The sequence below is a fragment of the Delphinus delphis genome, chromosome 7 (genome assembly GCF_949987515.2).
Source record: "Delphinus delphis chromosome 7, mDelDel1.2, whole genome shotgun sequence".
In the NCBI taxonomy this organism is placed as follows: domain Eukaryota; kingdom Metazoa; phylum Chordata; class Mammalia; order Artiodactyla; family Delphinidae; genus Delphinus; species Delphinus delphis.
Genome location: NC_082689.1, coordinates 2,820,607 through 2,839,488, shown reverse-complemented (window position 1 = coordinate 2,839,488; position 18,882 = coordinate 2,820,607). Strand labels below are relative to the sequence as shown.

General features: G+C 49.5%; 1 protein-coding gene and 1 pseudogene across 6 annotated transcripts in view; one reads left to right on the top strand and one right to left on the bottom strand.

The window, feature by feature from the left end:
• The window catches only part of TRAF3IP1 (TRAF3 interacting protein 1), a 66,367-nt gene that overhangs the window by 15,937 nt on the left and 31,548 nt on the right, over nucleotides 1–18,882 (top strand). For 2 of the 6 annotated variants that reach the window (XM_060015825.1, XM_060015827.1), the window contains 7 exons: nucleotides 3,769–3,831; nucleotides 6,353–6,373; nucleotides 7,335–7,419; nucleotides 7,860–7,943; nucleotides 10,568–10,691; nucleotides 10,909–10,942; nucleotides 13,726–13,802. In XM_060015825.1, the coding sequence (XP_059871808.1) occupies nucleotides 3,769–3,831; nucleotides 6,353–6,373; nucleotides 7,335–7,419; nucleotides 7,860–7,943; nucleotides 10,568–10,691; nucleotides 10,909–10,942; nucleotides 13,726–13,802 (488 nt within the window). Of the gene's footprint in view, nucleotides 1–3,729; nucleotides 3,832–6,352; nucleotides 6,374–7,334; nucleotides 7,420–7,859; nucleotides 7,944–10,567; nucleotides 10,692–10,908; nucleotides 10,943–13,725; nucleotides 13,803–18,882 lie in introns of all 6 variants that reach the window. The other 4 variants (XM_060015824.1, XM_060015826.1, XM_060015829.1 and 1 more) reach the window with 3 other exon arrangements.
• Nucleotides 12,131–12,230, bottom strand: LOC132428866 (U6 spliceosomal RNA; annotated as a pseudogene).

Genomic DNA, 18,882 nt, shown 5'->3' with positions numbered 1-18,882 from the left:
GCTTTTCTCAGTGGCCACGCCCATTGCAATTCAGCTGCATCTTGTGATGTTTTATTTCATTTCTGCAGGAGCTTTTCTCAGCCACAGGCGGGTCCTGTGGGGGGCAGCACAGGGCAGTCCTGGTACTGCAGGAGAGGGGAGTGGGCGGGGCGAAGCTTGAGTGAGGGCTTGCCCTGCGCAGGCCCTGGGCGGCCCACGTGGGCACACCTCGCATCCAAACCCAAACCTGTGTACCTGCTGCCCTGGAACGAGCTGCACAGGTGTGCTCTCTGAGCCAGTGCCTCCTCGTGGGTACACGGGTGTGAGAAGACCTGCCTTGAGGGTAAATGCGGTGGTGATCGTGAAGTGACTGGCTTGTCACAGACATGTCGTGCACCATTGCTTTAGTACCCATCACTTTATATATAAAGTTTACTCGAGAGCCCCAAGTCAGGGTGAGTCAGCGCTGTTCTGAGACGGTATGCTGGATTTAAAATAAATTGGGGTAGTTCTTTAGACGTATGTTAGACTTTATGGATCTGTATAGATCTTTATCTGCATGTGTGAAAATAATGAAAGCTCAGTGTTTAAGAAGCACAGAACATTGCAGCAGGCGATTCTCAGTTGAGCGCTTTGTGGAGATTAGAAGGAAGCCTGGCGCCACCTGGTGGCCGCCAGCAGAGTCCTGTGCGCTCCCTGTCCCTGGGTGGCCCTAGTGAGCCTCCCTCCCCGCAAACCCTTCCTCCCTTGAGTCCTGTCACTGCACACACCCCGGGTCCCTGGCATCACAAGTGTCGTCCTGCACTGGCAGTCATTTTGCTTCCGGAATTCAGGGTTTGCCAGCAGTCGTTAGGGTTCCTTAAGTTCCCAGATTGATTATGGCTTCCAGATCCGGGCCACTGGGTGTGTCCTCCCAGCCCCCTTCCTCTCCTGGCCAGCGCTTCAGACCAGCGCCTGGCCGGGTCGTGCCGACTGCTCCAGGGCCTGGCCGGCCCGCGTTACTGTTGGGGTGTCCCGGGACAATGGTTGGGCTTGGTGGTTCTCATTTGCCTTTGCCGGTGGATTGAAGAATTCAACAAGGAATTTATCCATTTCTTTCTCAAAACATGAACGTCTTCCTCCCCTGCTCACATTGTCACACAGGCTGTCTGAGGAGACTCGCTCCTTCTACAGCTGTTTGGTCGTCTTATGTTTTCCCGGAACCTTACGGCATCCATGTCTTCATTTTGCTCGGGTTCGCTCATTTCATTTTGTTTTATTGTTTAGACATTTTCATTATGAAAAATACATAGAAAGAGTAGAATGACTCGCACCCATGTACCTCTCATGTAGTTTCAGTAGTCCTAACATTCTGACACATTTGCTTCATCTATAGTGACGTAGTTTTATGAAATATTTCAGAGTATTTAAAAAATATTTTAATACTTTAAATAATTCCATTTAAATACTTCAGCATGCACCTCAAAAAAAAAAAAAATGTTCCTACATAGCCGTAAAATTATTGTTGCACCCAACAGACTTGTCATTCCCCAAGAGCCTCTAAAACCCAGGCTGCATTCTTATTGTCTCAACAATGTTATTTTTAAAAAAATCAGGATCCAGAACACACTGTATGTTTTTTATTATTCTTTTTGTGTCTTTAACCTCTTGAATGTGGAACAGCCCCCCTTCCCCCACCTTCGTTCCAGAGCACTGACTGTGGAGAGGTGAGGCTGCTTGCCCTGTGCAGCGCTCCCTCTGCCCCCCTTCCCCCACCTTCGTTCCAGAGCATTGACTTTGTGGAGAGGTGAGGCTGCGTGCCCTGTGCAGCGCTCCCTCCCCTGTGTTTGTCTCATCGCTCCCGTGCTGTCATTTAACTTATGGCGCCACCCCCCGCCCCCCGGTATTTCTGTTAGATCTAAAGGCCTGATCAGATTTGGGTTAAAGAGATTGCTTCTCCCTCACCCCTACGTAGGTGATGCTGTGCCCTTTACCTTGTGTCCTGTCAGGATGCACTTAGTGTCTCTGCATCCCATGATATGATGCTAAGGCTGGTCACTGGGCCCGGCAGATCCGCCCATTTTAAACCCTGGTTATTTGCATTTACCCTCAGATGTAGTCAGCACCTCCGTGCAGCTGAACTTTGCACAGAGGCCTGGCAGAACGGCAAGCTGCTTGTGCAGTGCTGTGGGCTCTGCGCTGCTTGGTGAGTTTCAGGGAGAGTGACTGGTGCAGGCTCCGTGGCCCCAGCCGGTGCCCCCAGCTTTGCGCGGGTGATCTTATTGGGATGAGAACCCCCTCAAGGCGCGGTGCTCCGCCCACGTCCTTACCTGCAGGGCTCAGTAATGGCCGCTAACTCAGCAGATTGTGCTAATGCACTGACTGTTTTTTTTTTCCAATTCGTAGTAATTTTAATTTCTTATGGGTGCGTTATTGTTTTAAAAGCTGTTGCTTGGCAAGTTGGTTAACCTGCCCTCTGATTAAGAATCGATTGTAGTATTATTAGTGAATGATAGTCTGTTTTTATGTTCTTTCTGTTTGTGTGAATTTGGGGTTTAGTAAACCTTACTTAAGAATACCACTAGAAACGTTAAAACAACCATCATAGGCCTCTCAAAAAAGTAAAGAAAGAAAGAGCTTCGAGGAGATAAAATTGTGCAGAGTGTCATTGGTCTCCTCAAGCTATGGACAGAAGTAATGCATTTGTAATTTACTTACTGTGCTGGTGGTTTTGTACAATATAGAAAATATTTGATACTTTCAAACAACATATGACAACTTAAAGTTATTGGGGTGTTTTCTTCTAAAATTGACAATCTACAGCTGCCTAACTTATACTTATTTTTAGATTTGTTTGTTTTAAAACTTAATGGTATTTCTTGTTGGTCCTATGAGATATCATAAATAATTAACTGTAGACATGAATCAGACTGTTTAAGTCAGCATCGTTTTTGCAGATCAAAAAAAAAAATTTCCTCAGAAAATTATATGTTGTCTATTTTATGTAGTTGCACTACATAAAATCAAGCAGTTCTCTGATAGTTAGTGACAGTTTAATTCTGACATAAACTATTTCTTTGAGTACTTTTAAGAAATTATAAGATCGTGTTTCAGGAAAGGGAACATTTTCCTAATTTTATTTTTGCCTCCGGATCCATTTCAGAGAGTGTGTGGGAGGGTCCTTTAGTAAACGGGTCAGGTTTCCTCCCTGGGTCCTGCCACAGTTCAAAATCTGTTCCCCCAGCACCCATCCTTTTGTTTTTACTAGGAAAAAATGTTTTATTTCTCAGGTATTTGGTGTTTTTTTCTATTTTTATAAACATTCGCATATGAGTCCGTAATCAGGAGGCAAGCGTTTGGGAGCTTTTGACACGTCTAGGGCTGTGCATGAGGCCAGAAATATTTTTCCTTCTCCTCTTGCTTTCCTGAAGTTGCAACCTATTTGCAGCTTGTGACTCCCAGGCCTGGCTGTCGTGGGGAGATGAGGGGAGACTGGTAGTGTCGGGTGGTCCTGGAAATGGGGGGCCAGGGTGCTTTGGCTGTGGGAGCCCAGGCCTCTGCCTGGGCCACGTGGGCGGGGTCTGCTCACGTCTGGGAGTCCCTTCGTGCTCTCCTGATCCCAGAGCCAGGCCTGGGAGGAGTGTTCTAGGTGCCGTTTTCTAGAAGCTGCCCTGGGTCATCCTTGGGAAGCTTGTGGTGGGGAAGCACAGATAAGTAAGGTGCCTGATGACCAGTTCCGTCTTAATAACCCATTTAACTGTCTTACATCAGGAACAAAGGAAGCTCATACTAACTCAGCTAGTGTTTCAGATGCTAATTCATCTAGTCTGCCGCGAGGAAGTGCTGAGCCAGAACCAGCAGTAAAGCAGAAAGGTGAGAAAGGGGCCCCGTGCCAACCACTCCTGTCCCGTGAGGGAGACCCGGCGCCCCAGGTGTGGCGCTTGTGTGGAGGCCTCTCAGCCCGAGGCCACGGCTGCAGCCACAGGTTCCCTGAGTCTCTGACACCCCCAGAGAGTCCAGTCCCTCGTTCTCGCACCATCAGGACCGAACGTGGCAAATGGCTCACTTTTGCCTTTTTACAGAAACTAGAAAGCGTCTTCTAGTCACTGCCTGATGGCAGCAGACTGTCCTGTGTCCCCCGTGTTCCTCCTGAGATACTGTGGGAAAGCCCGGGGTGTCGGGACGACAGGAACAAGCCTCAGTCGCTGCTGGGGGTCCCAGAGGCCGAGCTGCATCCCCCAGGTTTCAGGTCCAAAGAGGACCTTAAGCAGCTCAGAGCGCTGTCACGACTGTGACTTTTCTGTCTGTGACGTTCTCTGAGTGTCTTAAGTCCCACCTCAGTGGGGTTCTGCTTTTGGCATAATTTTTCTCAGCAGTTAAAAAAAAAAGTCGTGGTAAAGTCCACGTTCAGCATTTGCTTTTTAAGGCCCTGGAGCTCCTTCGAGCACGGAGGGGTGCACATGCCCCAGTGCCGGGCCTGGTGCAGGGTGTTGGGACCGGGGCGGCAGGGGCACGGCCAGGTGAGGGCCGACATTTGTCAGTTTGTTCCAGTAGAAAATGTTGGTTGAAGGCCTACTGTGTGCTAGGCCCTGAGGCAGTGAGTGCACGAGTGGGCAGAGCCAGTAGGTGCCCTGAGGGTGCTGGGGGCAGTGGGGGGGGGGGGGACTCTGCACTCTCTCGGGGAGGGTCAGGGAGAGCCTTTGGGCAGGGCCAGGGGTGAGAGCTGGGGCCAGTGGCCACGTTAGGGAGCTTCGCAGCAGGAAGCCGATGGCATTTTTACGATGAGTGGCTAAGCCCTACTCAGATGGCCTCCACGTGGGCAGAGCAGCGCGTGGTCCAGAGGCGAGAGCGGCCTGGGCTGTGGAGTGGCGGGGGAGGGGGGGGCGGCAGAGTCTCGAGGCGCGCAGACACCTGAGGGCAGGCTCCCAAGCTCATAGGGGGGCGCGGCCGGCTGTGAGGGTGCGCTCTCCTGGGACGAGGGATCCGAGGGGGACAGAGCGCCTGCACGTCCGGGCCGCCTTGGCCCCAGGATCTGGGGAGGAGGTGGAGCCGCAGAGGACCTGGGCATCCGCGAGGACGGGGCGCCCAGGGGCCAGGCCGATCTGTGGGCGGGGCTGCCGTGTGCCCTCACCACCTGGGCATCAGCTCGTGACTCAGCCACCTTTCCGGGACCCACGGCCTGTCCCCAGCGACACCGAGGGCATGGGCTTTGGAGAGAGTCTGGAGGTGTGGCGTCGGGGCCCCGGAGGCCCAGCGGCTCTCACGCTGGCCTCTTTCCCGCGCAGCAGGCGACAGGGCAGCAAGGAGGGCGGCTGCGGCCGCTGTGTGTCCTCCCGGGCAGCCCCCATCACCCCGTCTTCCAGAGGCTCTGCCTGGAGCCACGCTCCCCAGGCCTGTCCTCACCTTGTCCCTCTGTGGGGCGGGACCTCCGGGAGGCTCTGTGTTCCACACAAGTGGAGTCCTGGAGGGCTCCCGGGTCCCCCCGATGCCCTAAGCGGGCCCCCGCACCCCTAGAGCCGCCCTCTTTGGGGCAGCATTTCTGTGGCTCTGACCACGGCGTCCACAGGCCACCCAAAGCGCTCGAGGTCCCCTCTGCCAGTGCACAGCTCCGGGGTCCGAGGGGCGCTTGTCTGTCACGTCTGTGTGTCCTGAGGGTAAGCTGGGCCCATCCCCGGGGGGTGTCTGTCCAGGCCCTCACCTGAATCCAGGGAGTTTTGGGTCTTCTGCACACGTGTTCATGCATTTTAGGAGTGTAACACAGAGACCTTCCTGGGTCCACCCACCCCTGCAAGGCTTCACTCGTTGACTGTGGCCGCGTCGGTCACATTTGTCCCCATAAAGTGGCACTTGAAGGGTCCTGGGGGAAGAGTGCCAAGGCAGGCCTGTGTGGAGCAGAGACACTTTCTTCTAATTTAGGAGCCGATGGAGAAACACTCGCTGCTGAGTTATGTAAGACGGGCTCTTGTTTGCTTCCATCCAGAGCCTGGAAAATGCCCCAAGGTGTGTTCGCCAGTTCACCCCTGGCTCGTCCCGCACACATGGAGTCGGTCCATCCGTGGCTTCGAGGCTCTGTCACCTTCTCCCTCTTCTGTTTCTTTCATTCATCTCTTCGATGGATACACTTTCTTCTCATCGCTGCTTCCTGTTTCCATGTAATAACATGTTCTGATTCATAGTTTTGTTTGTTCTTTGTCTTTCTCTCTTTGAAGATAAAGCAGTGGCAATAGGAAACTAGAAAAAAGGCTATGAGGAAATGACCTCTTTTTTCCCCAATAGACATCCAAAATTATTAATTATGTATTTCTCTCTAATCCTGTTCTGCTCATTTAATATACTGAGGTTTCCTAACACAGAAGTTGATTTTCTGATGTACCTTTTTTTTTTTTTTCCCCAGGTGATTCTCCTAGTGATGCAGGTAAGGAATAGCCGTAAGTAAATCTGTTTGGTGTAAATTGTGTACGTGTGTATAGTTATTAACATGTACTCTCAGGTTTATGTTTTACAAATTGTATTAGTGAAAGTAACTTAAGGAAACATAACTACACCAAGTTAAGATTTAATTTTCATATTTTATGAAAATATGTTTCAAAAGAATACATTTCAGAATTTCTTCCTGAGTGTAAACTGTATTTCCAATAATCAAGTTCTGATTTTACTATTTTCTAATGTATAAAGTCCTTTTACTTTAAATAGTAAGAGTAAATTTAATTGTCTTACTATTATAGCTTGGGCTTATTATTTACTGATTAAATATTTATCAAAATGAACAAAACTTTATTCAGATTATAAAAACAATATGGTACAGAGCCAAAGTGAAAAACCGTAAAAATGCAGAAAACTATGGAGAAGAAAATGAAAAGCAAGTGCCCCTGCTCGTAACTCGAACGGGTGTCCTTCTAGAGCCCACCTGTGTGTGCAATGATCAGATACGTTACCCTACTCTACTGATGATACGTACATTAACATGACGACTGTTTTATACGAGGGTCTCGCAGACCGCAGTTCCCTGAAGCTTCCTCGTGTCTGTCGCTGTTGTAACTGCTGATGGATGAGCGTCTTGACACGAGGTTACACGTGTCCGCTTCTTTCCTTAGCTTGTATTTCCTTTAAGTTAAATTGCTGACTTGATTGACCTACCTTTTGAATTCTGTTTCTGGAGAAGTTAAACCAGTTTGTATTCCCAGGGTTTGAGTGTGCCCGTTTCCCCAAATCTCCCCCCAAATTTAGATATCAAGTGTCTGTTTGAACTCCATCAAAATGATAGATGAAAAAAAGCTCATTTACATTTGCAGTTGTTTGATTGCTGTCTCCTCACATATTTACTAGTTGTTTGTTTCTTTCTTTGTGAACTGCTGGTTGGCTTGCTGCCTGTCCAGAAGGAGACGTTGGACCTTCTGGCCAGGAGAAGTGTGAGGTGCCGGAGAATTCCGAGCTGCCAGGCGAGCTCCCAGCCGCCGTCAGGTTCGTGTGCTCTGGTTCCCACCCGGGCAGCTGCCCTGCTCCTCTCCGTACCTTCCACAGCTCATGTAATGCTTGGGCTTAATTGTGAGGAAGTGTGTGTACAAAGAAAGCAAAAACTGTTTAATTTTCTTGTACCTGAGGTGTAACTAGCTCACGTAGAATGTTTTAGAGATTTAGGGAAATTCGTACTTTAGGCTAAATTATGTCATGGTTTGATTCCTGATAGTTAGGTTACTACTTTTTGTACCTTAAAATTAACGAGAATGTAAGATTAGAAGATGGATACTTTTAGACTTGTCAGGCTAATGGAACGTTCTTAATATGCTGCAGGCTGTGTCCTAACTGGCATATTGATGGTGGCCTGGAAGTTAGCATTAACATTAATGTGGGTTTTCATCTGTCCACTTTGAAACGTGCAAGCGTTTTGTATCCCTTTTCAGGAGGATACCTCGGCCCGGGAGCGCACGGCCCGCGCCTCCCCGGGTCAGGCGGCCGGAGAGTGCGGAGGTGCCGACGACGGACAGGTGAGGCCCTGGAATCCGCGTTGGCACCGAGGGGCAGGGCTTCCCTGGCGCTGGTGGGACAGGGATGGGTGAGGATGGTGCGTGTGCTGAGAGATGGGGGCGGAGCGGGCAGCAGACGGCGCAGGGAGCACCTGCTATTGAGTAGAAGAGAACCCGGGGTAGAGCGTCACCTCAAACCTCGTGCGTGCCACACACTTCAGATAGAAGCGAGGGAAAACACAGGTGTTCGTGCTCGTACAGTTATGTCTTTACAGTTACAGGGAAAGTGGATTGCCCCCATCTCTACATAGAGGATTTTCTAAGCATAAAAACAATTAGGGGAAAAATAGGATAAAAAAATTTAAAGGCTTAATTGCACAAAAATTAAAAAACAAAAGGTGGTCAGAAAGTCATCAGCAGTATAAAGACAAGCCTCAGGCAGGGCTGTTATAAATTTTACAAATCTACCTGTGGATCCAGTACAGAAAATCAAAACAAAAAACTAGGAAGATGAAAACAGGCTGGTCGGAGTGGGCTTCAGATGGAACGGGAGGCGGGGCCTGGAGGCGGCGTAGACGTATTTTACGTATGGTTGCCGGGGGAAGCGGAGGGATGCACAATGTCAAGGGAAGTTAGGGGTCTCTGTTTTTAAGATGAGCCGGCTAGCACATTTTTCTGGTGCGGGGGATGGTCCAGTGGAGAGGGGGAGACTGGAGATGCCGGCGTTGCGGGGTGGGGAGAGGGGACTGTGGGAACAGAGCCCCTGGGTGGGCCAGGACGTGTGGAGGGAATGGCCTCAGCGAAGGCCGGGGGGCTGGCGGGCAGGTGAGATCCCAGGAGGTGAGACCCTGGCTCTTCATCTTTCTCCTGAGCCAACAGCGAGTCTGGGCGAGGAGGGGCAGGGCGCAGAGGAGAGAGGAGGTGGTGGATAGTGTCCTCCACGAGAGGGGCTGGTGAACGGGCGAGGGCAGAGGTCCTACCCGGGGGCCGCCCCCGCCCGGGGCCACGTCTGGGGGCGTTTTGTAGCACCGTGGTTGGGGAGGAGGTGCAGGGGAGGCCCTTGGCCTCTAGGTGGGGCTTGGAGCCAAGGATGCTGCTGAACATCCTGTGGAGGACAGGCAGCCGCACCCCAGAGGTCTGTGGCGTGCCTCCTGGGGCACGTGGGGCGGAGCGATGGCTCAGCACCGCGTGGACTTTGTTCTCCAGCCGGAGCTGGGAAGATGGGTGGGGGAGGCCACAGAGTGGGTGCTTGGATCCGCGGTTAAGCATTTGCTGTCAGTGGCAGTGACAAGGCATCACTCTGGGAGTGATTTCTCAGCCCTTGAAATCCTCAAGAGTGAAGCCAGGAGCCTGGAATGCGGGGTGAGGCCTGGGATTGGCAGGTGGCGGCACTCATAATGGGGTTCAGGGCGAGACTCTGATTCTCGGGGAATCTCTGACAACGTGAGATTCAGAGTTGGGAGATTTTAGGGAGAAAGATCTGGAAGCCTCCATAAGCCCAAGGAAAACCTCGACCCTCCTCAGGACCTGGCGGTCGGAGGCCAGAAGGAGGAAGGCCTCGTGGGGCAGGCACGTGGCGGCAGCATTCGGGGACGAGGGTGAGGATGGGGAGGGTTTGCTGAGGGGAAGGATGTGGGGGAGGGTTTCGGGAGCTGGAGGTGGTGGGATGCAGGCCGGACGGGGTGTACAGAGGGCGTGGAAGACCAAGGACGAGACAGGGTCGGTCCTGGTGGGGCAAGGACGGGCGGCTGGAGCCGAAGGTGTTAGTGGGAAGCAGGTGTTGTGTTGAGAGCTCACACCCAAGTGCAGGGACTGCTTCTGGACCTCCCATCCCACTGAAGGGTGTGTGTGCACGCGTGTGTACATGCGCTGGAGAGAGAGTGGCAGGGGCTGAAGGGTATTTGTTGAAGCGTAACTGTGTCAGGTTGGTAGGGAAGAAATGAGGGCAGGAGGGGCTGGTGGGGAGCCATGGAGTGTTGGGGTCTGGGGGCTGTGGTCCAAGTGCAGGCGCAGCAGAAGTCAGTGCCTAAGCAGCAGGCAGCTGGTGGTGGTCTGCCGCCGGGTGACAGTAGGCGGGGCAGTTCCGGCGGTGGCCACTGGAGGCAGGAGAGAGCCCTTGGATGGAGGCGGTTACCAGGGAGACCAGGTCAGGAGCCCGTGGACATTGGACTGGTCCAGAATGATGGCAGGCCCTCGGGGAGAGGCAGTGTGTAAGTGAGGGTGCTGGGCGGGGCCGTAGGTCAGGGACAGCACCCAGCAGCCAAATGAGGGGCCTCGAGGAGGCTGCTGTGTTCCTGCGAGAGACCAAGGAGCGGGGTCTGGGGTGGCACTGGCCAGCAGGGCCACCAGTGAGTGCCACCCCTGCCCTGAGATTTGCGACTTGGGAGATCGGGCCTCTCCTGGAGAGGGGCTGCAGGCCCAGGGCTGGTCCCGCAGCGAGCCCGGCTGGGAGGAGGGCACGGCGCGGGGCGGGGTGGCACAGTGGGGCGGGGCCTGGTGGCTTTCCCCAGACTGCATGTTCGCAGACTGCGTCTCAGCTCCGGCCTCCTCTCAGGGAACCTCAGACACAGTTCCAGGCGCTGGGATTGATGAGGACGTGTGACCTAGAGAATGTTTCTAATTTAATCTGATTTCTTTGCATTTAGGACAGGAAGTGGTAAAACCGTCTCAAATGTGATCATAGAGTCACAGAATTCTGACAGTGAGGACGCCGACCAGTTTGTGGTGGAGGCCGCCCCCCAGCTCTCTGAGACGTCAGAGCTTGAAATGGTTGGTCAGCCACAGTGTATGTTTAATAATCACACTCAGACAGCACTGGAATTAATTCTCCAACTTAGACATTTGTGTAGACGGAATTTTCCGCCCGCGTTTCAGTTGGTTCTCTGCCATCTTTGATTCTGTCACCTCTGCTGAGAGGCATGCAAGCATGAGTTTGAGATTCCAACAAATCTGAATCTCTTCTTCTTCTCCTTCCTTTCCTGCTCAGGTACAGGCGGTGGAATTAGAAGATGAGAAGCACGGTGAGTCGTGGGGTTGTGTGTGCACACGTGTGTCTGCTCCGTGTGTTGTGAAAGGATCTGGTGAAATGAGCTTTGTCTGCCAGGGTTTGGTCAGGCGTCTGAGTAGCAGTAGATGGGATGCCGTGGGCACGGATGCCTCCTCCGTGTGTGTGTTATTCTGGGAGGCGATGGAAGCTGCTGGGGGGCGGGGGGTGGCCAGGACCCCAGGGGGCAGCCGTAGGCAGTTGTGGGGATGACATCACTTCTTTTCTGCACGGTTAGACTGTGGGATTGGATGACCCCTGAAGTCCTTCCCAGGTCGACAGTTCTGTCATATTGTTTTCTTCCCAAGCACAATGTCTTCTTTGATTTCAAACATTTATAGAAGCAGAGAGAATAGTCTCGTGAGCCCCTGACGGTCGTGCAGCTTGTGTGGTGAGCGGTCATCTGGTCTGACCTCAGTCTCCACCAACTGCTTTCGAGTCCTGGAGAGCATCATTTTTGCCATAAACATGTTCTTTTTTAAAAGGCATAACCGTCACTCCATTACTATATATAAAAAAAGCAGTCCTTCCTTAATATCATCAAATGCCTGTTTTTTTCCCCAGTGGTTTTGTGTGTTTTTTTTCTAGTTTGTATGAGTCAGAATCCAGATAGGGTCCCTGTGTTTGCAGCTGGTGGATCTAACTCTGAAGCCGCTCTTAGCCTGTAGGTCCCCTGCCACCCCATCCCCCTTGTAGTTTATTTGTTGAAGAGGCTGGTCGGTTGTCCAGCAGAGTTCCTCACCGTTGGGTGTTGCTTGTCACACCCCAGTGTTGTGGGTTTCTTCCATGTTCTTCGGTTCCTGTAAATTGGTTCTAGAGACTTGGTCAAGAACACTTGACAAGTGGTGTTGGTTCTTCATCACACCTGCCCGTCTCTGTGCCTGTTGGTTGGTCTCAGTCTGTTGTTTCATGAGGGTTGTGGGGACGGTGACCATTCTCGTCCCGCCCCCTCGCCCCTCCAGCACGTTTTGGTGGGCAGTCTCCACACTGTGAGGCTTCCCCTCGGCAGGAATTCGCCGCTCCGAGGCCCAGCTTCGTGCTTCCCCTTCATTGATCAGTTTTCTTAATAGTGCGTTTGTCTCCTGGCACCTTCAGGGGTGACTAACGAGGGCTTTGGTGGTGGTGGTGGGTTTTTTTTTAGTTTTTATTGGAGTAGCTGATTTACAAAAATATGGAGCGAATTTGCATGTCATCCCTGCACAAGTGTCATGCTTACCTTCTCTGTATCGTTCCAACTTTAGTATATGTGCTGCCGAAGCAAGCGCTTGTTGTCTGTATGATGTCGTGGTTTTTAACACACTCGACGTGTTCCGTTTCAGTCCATCTCAGCTTTCTCCTTGATGTTCTGTTGTCCAGTGTTTGACCGTGGGGGCCTTTTGACACGTCCCAGTGGACTTTGTAGCTTCCTTGTTTGTGGTAGGACAGATGTTTCAGGCTCGTTTTGTGTATTTCCTGCCCGGTGTCTCTAAGGAGCCTGGCTGCAACTTGCTTCTGGGTTGGTCATTGTTTCTGGGGGTTTTCTAATTTTTTTTGTAGGAAAGTATATCCTGAGTTTGTACTGGTATTTCCAACTTAGATTTATGATCGCAGGGTTCTTCCTAAGTTCTTTATTTTTGCAGGTACGTTCCTTCCTGTCTCGTGCCCCAATCCTGGCTCCCAGCAGCAGTGGCTGTTTGTGTCTTTACCCTACATTGTGCACTCACAGCAATTTAGAGCAACACCACTGGTGGTTAACAACAGCGTGATTACTGGAAACACCCTAGGATCGTTTTTGGCAGATCTGCTTGCCTTTTTGTTCTCAGTGCACATCCCATTAGGGACGTGCAACCAATTCTTCTCTGTCCGGTTATGCTTGCCAGCATGATACTATTATGTTTATTTTTTATTTATTTATAAAAAATTAAGAAACAAAAGCAAAAAACCAAAATGAAAAAGTCACCATCGCTTCTGTCCTCAAGGAGCAATTAGAAGGGACTCTTTCATGATATTTGCTTCATGGTCCCTCAGAACCAGAAAAAGGGAGGCATTTGCTCCTGTGGGTTTTCTCTGATGTACCTCCAGGGTCTTAGGGCTCTGGTTGCAAGGCATGATGGGAGAAGGTGGATGTGATGATAAGTGTGTTTGGCCTGCATAGCTGTAACGGGGGATGGGGCGGGAACAGGGTCAAGGGGAAGGAGGCAGGTCTGATTTCAGGGTTTCAGATGAACCTCTTATTCCTCGGGCCTCAGTCCTGCAGAGCACGGATTGTGACACTGCTCCAGCTTCTGATTCAGTGGATACACGATTTCAAATATGAGCTAACAGTTCATGATGCTTCAAGGTTTCGATACTGTTACGTTTATAGTTGCATTTTGCTTTCAAGTTTTAGGCTTTGAAATTTTTGATTTAATTTTGTTTTACCTATGTAAAATATTCCCTTATGTGAAATATTCACATAGTTCCAAGGTCAAACGTACCAAACAAGATATATTCAAATGGTTTTTCATATGATATTTATGCCACGAGTAATCCTTTTAAAAAAAAAAAAAAGTTGATGACTTGTCCCAATATAAAAAAAGTATTCATACTTAGTGTACAATAGGCTGAGAGAATTGCTTTGACCTTTTATCATACAATGATTATCTGAAGCCGTTTCAGTATAGAGAGAGAAAGGATAAGAACTAAGTATCCCTCCTCACCCCCAGCCCCCCACCCCTTTAGAACAGGATAGCTTCTTAGGGCAGAGAATCACTTTAACATAAAACCACTGGTTTTCAACAGGAGGACTTGTCAAAAAAATTTTGGAGACTAAGAAAGATTATGAGAAGTTGCAGCAGTCACCCAAACCTGGAGAGAAGGTAACCAAATGATTTTTGTCAACAGTGGCATTTTAGCAGTCTGTTTCACACATTCACATTTGAAAACTAGAAGCATCTTTCAAGTGTTGGATGTCTGTTTACACGTTTACAAGCCCCTTCCCATCTCCCCCACCCTCCAGTTGGGAGGATAGAAGATTTGGGGCTTTTGGGGTGCGACGTTGCTTCCCTGGACCCACATCCAGTCCCGTCCTGGGTGGGGCAGTGGCCTTGCTTGGGAGCTCAGGAGTCAGGGTCCAAGGCCTGTTCTGCTCTGACCCCCTGTTGACCCCTTCCTGCCGGGTGCATCCCTTCTCCCTGCACAGAGTGGGCAGGCTGTCTGCATGGCCCTGGCTGATGACAAAGTAAGGGTCGGGGGAAGTTTTCAGGGCTGGCTTTTAAATGCACGTGCTATTTGTATGTGGCCTCCAGCCGTCTCCCTTACAGGTGTGTGATGTGGCTTTGTTGGAACCCACGGCCTCCTACCAGCCACTGCCCTTGGGCACGTGACCTGGGGTGAATACCTGCAGGCTGGGTAGTGTGCCTCAAATGCCCCGGTGAGGTTTCCGTTATCACGCCTTAAAATAATAAGAATAAATCTTCTTTTTTTAGTTTTTTGCGGTACGCGGGCCTCTCACTGCTGTGGCCTCTCCCGTAGCGGAGCACAGGCTCCGGACGCGCAGGCTCAGCGGCCATGGCTCACGGGCCTAGCCGCTCCGCGGCATGTGGGATCCTCCCGGACCAGGGCACGAACCCACATCCCCTGCATCGGCAGGCGGACTCCCAACCACTGCGCCGCCAGGGAGGCCCTGTTTTGGGTTTTTTATCAGAAGTTTCTCGGTTAGTTAGCTTTATCAGCAGCCAGCAGTTCCAGTAAGTTTTACACACACTCCCACAGACACTTTTCTTTCCTTCCAGTTGAATGAACGGTTATTTGTTTTAGATAATTTTGCTTAAAATGTCCTGGTTTGGCATGCAGATACGGCCTGCAGGATTAATAGCTATGAGGAGAGCTGCATGGTAGAGCCCGCCGTTAGAGGGAGCCCTTACAGCTGTAACGGGAGAGTAGCGTAGCCTGAGTGCTGCCGGCAGCACCACCGCCAGCTCTTCTGAAAAGAGAAAAACTCTTTCTGCAGTTTATTGTCTGTTGCTGTGGAATTTTAATATGTCATAGTCCTTTTCATAGGCCTGAGGACTTGTCCCGGTGTCCCTGGCAGTGATTCTGCAACCCTGTCAGGAACCTCCAGTGTGGGCCTCGGGCTGTTACTGTAGGTAACCTTTGAAGCTTCAGTTGCTTTAAATTTTATAGCTGTGTGTTTCTGCAAAGCACACTAGGCCTGTGTTTCAGTTTCCTCTGAAGAGTAGATTTCAGATTAGTAGATCTTCTGACTTCAGAAGATAAAAGGGAAAAAATTCCCTCGTTTGGTGAACATTTGGGGCTTTAAAGGAGTACAGTTTGTGAGTGTTCTGAAGTCAGGGGCGATGTGTATTACAGTTGGGCGGGAAAAGTCAGCAAGTTTCTCTGCTTTTTTTTCTTTGGTATGTTATAGACATCAGATTTAAATTTAACTTGTGGGTCTTCTAAAAACGTTTTAATTAGATTTTCAAAAATAAGTTAAAATGTATTGGGAAAGTTGAAGTCCTTTCTGTGCTGGCTCTGATCCTGTTCTCACAAGGGCAAAACCACTAAGATGCGTTTGGTGTGCTCCTTACTTTTACGTGTATCTGCATTGCTTTGTGAGTTTGTAACTTTATCCTGTTGTTGATTTGTTGTGCAAGTTGCTTTCTTCAGACAGCGTGATGTTTCTAGTTTATTCGTTTTAATTGATGAATGGTATTCCAGTGTTTGTCAGTAATTAATTCCTTTACTGATGGACATTTAGGATTCTTCAACCTTTCGCTGTTTGTGAACAGTGCTTCCACGGGCTCCTTTGCGTGTGCCGTGGCACACAAGAGCCAGTGTCTCTCTCCAGCAGTGGTCAGGAAACGTCCTCTGTAAAAGGCCAGACAGTAAATATTTAAGGCTTCAGAGCCATACAGTGTCCATTGTAACGTCTCATCTCTGCTGACGAGCTTGCAAACGGCTATAGCATAGATACCAGTAAACAGATGTGTGGCCGCGTTCCAGTGAGACTGTATTCACAACAGCAGAACCAGGCCTGGGCCTGTGATTTGCGACCCCCGTCCTTTAGAGGCCGTGCCAGACCTGGAATTGCTCGCCAGAGCGCGGGCAGAGCTGCAGTTTCACCAGGTGCTGTCAAAGGCTGTACCGATTTGTTCTCCAAATGGAATGAAAGCCTCTGTTGCCACAAAACGTGCAGCCACAGCCAAGATAACGGACGTGCCCACCACCCTCAGAAGTGGCCCTTGGGCATCCCTCCCACCCACTTCTCTCCATGCCCCCCCACCCCAGTCCCCAGCAGCTGCTTATCTGCCTTCTGGCACTTTAGTTTGCATTCCTAGACCTGTATATGAATGGACTCAGTTGGTATATACTTTTTATTGGGTCTGGCTCCTTTTATCCATCCTGACTGTTTTGAGATATCTCCACGTTGCATCGTGTATCAACAGTTCACTTTTTCTTTTACCACCGAGTAGTAAGTAGTCGGTGTGCGTGTACCGCCGTGCGCTCACCCACGTATCAGCCAAGGAGCATCTGGCTTGTTTCCGGTTTGGGACTGTTGCAGACAGAGCTGCTGTGAACAAGTCTTTGTGTGGACAAATACTTTCATCCCACTGGGTAAGTACTTAGGAGTGGGACTGCTGGGTCATGTGGTAAACGTGTGTTCACCTTTTTAAAACACTGCCAGACTGTCTTCCAGGGTGGCTGCACCACCTCCCATTCCAGCCAGCAGTTGAGTTCCAGTTCCTCCACACCTTCATCAGCACTTGGTGTGGCCAGTCTTTTTAATTTCCTGTGGTTTTGATTTGCATTTTCTTAGTTGCTAATGATGTTGAACGTCTTTTCTGTGCTTATTTTTCCATTCTAATATCTTCTTTGGTTAAGTGTCCAAATTTTTTTGCCCCTTTTAAAATTAGGCTGGTTGTTTTCTTCCTGTTGAGTTCTGAGAATTCTTCTTATATTCTGGATACGAGACCCTTATCAGACATGATGTGCAAATATTTTCATCCAATCTGTGGCTTGTCTTTTCCTTCTCTTAACAGCGTCTTTCAAAGAGCAGAAGTTTAGAATTTTAAAGTAGTCAAATGTAGGGGTTTGCTCTTTTGGTTGGTTGTGCTTTTGGTGTTGTGTCTAAGAAGTCTTGCCTAACCCTCAGTCATAGAGGTTTCTTCATATATTTTCTAGAGGTTTCATAGTTTTAGGTTTTATATTTTGAGTTAATTTTTGTATAGAATGCGAGGTATATTGAAGTTTATTTATTTGTTTCTGCATATGGTATCCAAATGTTCCAGCATCATTTGTTAAATTGTCACCCTTAACAAATTTTTTGCCCAATCTGAAGGATGTACGATTGTATCTTCTTGTTTCTTTAATTTAATACTAATAGCAACACACACCTGTTGCCTCCCTCTGTGCTAGGGGCTTTGTATTGATTGCTCTGGCCTCATATCAACCGTCTGGTGTCAGTTCAGTCACAGTCCTGTATGCAGAACTCCTGATGCCAGAGGTATTTGGTTTTAGAAATGTGCTGTGGTGCATATGCTGTATATCCTCTAATCCCTACTGAGGTCAGAGGTAATCAAATGCATGAACAGTTCCACAACAGCATGGATTAAGAGTCCCACTAAGGGGGTGGGCAGAATGCTAAAAATAACCTCACATGAGTTTTGGTGCCAAGTTTATGAAAAATCTTTCCATTTTCAGCACTTGTGGCTTTTGGAATTGACACTGTGGTTTCTTCTCGTGTGTTGCCTGTTCACATCTTTGCCCATTTTCTTTAGTGGTGTTTTTCCTTTTGTTATTGGGGTGTGTGTGTGTGTGTGTGTGTGTGTAAAATGGTTGCATATGTCATATATCCTGTAATAATAAATATCGTATATGGTGTATGCTATGGTTGCATATATTACATGTGTCATGGAATAATCCCTTGTGTCTCTTGCTGTAAACATCTTCCCAGTCTGTTACTTGTCTAACTTAATGTCTTTTTATATACAGAACTTTTCTATTTTGATATAAAATTTAATCAGCCTTTTTCTTTATAAGTTGTTCTGCTCTTGCCTTAAAAAAAACTGTCCTATCTTGGTAGTAGAGATGGTCTCAATAGTTTTCTTAAAATAGTTTGTTTTCTTTTTTACATCTAGGTCTCTAATCTGGAGTTTTTGTTTATGTCGTGGGTAGGGATCTGCTTGTTTTCTCCTTGTGAGTGGTGCTGCCCTCTAGTGAACCCAGACCCCTCGTGTGTGGGTGTATTTCTGGGCTCTGCTGTTTTAAGTCCTGTGTTTTTATGTCTGGGAAAGACGTTCTAGTTGTTCCTCTCCACTCCTCCCACACCCCAGGTTGTCTTGGCTATTACTCCTAAATCTTTCTGGCTTTGCATGAGCTTTAGAATCAGTTTGTGTGGTTCCATTGGAAGGTCCTGTTGTGATGTTGGTTGGAACTGTTTTCATCCTTCTTGGTTTTGCTGTGGCTGCTCCCCCTTGCTCCATTGCCTTGCCCCCCACATAGCGGAGCTCCTCAGTGGGACTGGATGTGCTCACCAGCTACAGTTCACCCCTTCCCATCCTCTTGTGAATGACTCTTCTGAGTTGCTCTTGTCACGGTCACCTGCCTTCCTGGTTGGTAAATCCTCCTCGTGTGATGCTCAGTCCTCATCTTACTGGAATTAGCGGCAGCACCTGGTTCACCTGGGCGCTCTTCCTGGATGTGCCCTCTCCCTTTGGCTCCCAGGACAGCAGCGTGCCTCTCTGGCGCCCCTGCTCGGTGCCGGTCACCCCTGCTCCGTGCCGGTCACCTCTCTCTGTCTCCACCGCGGGTCTTCCTCCTCTCTCACTCTTCTTAGTATTGGCGTCTCTGTTGCTGGCTCTTCTGTTCTCTCAAACTGGTCCTTTCTGTTTGTTTTACCAAGTCACTTTCCTAAGCGAGTCTATTCCATTTCCTGTTTCCTTTTGAGTTTATTATGGT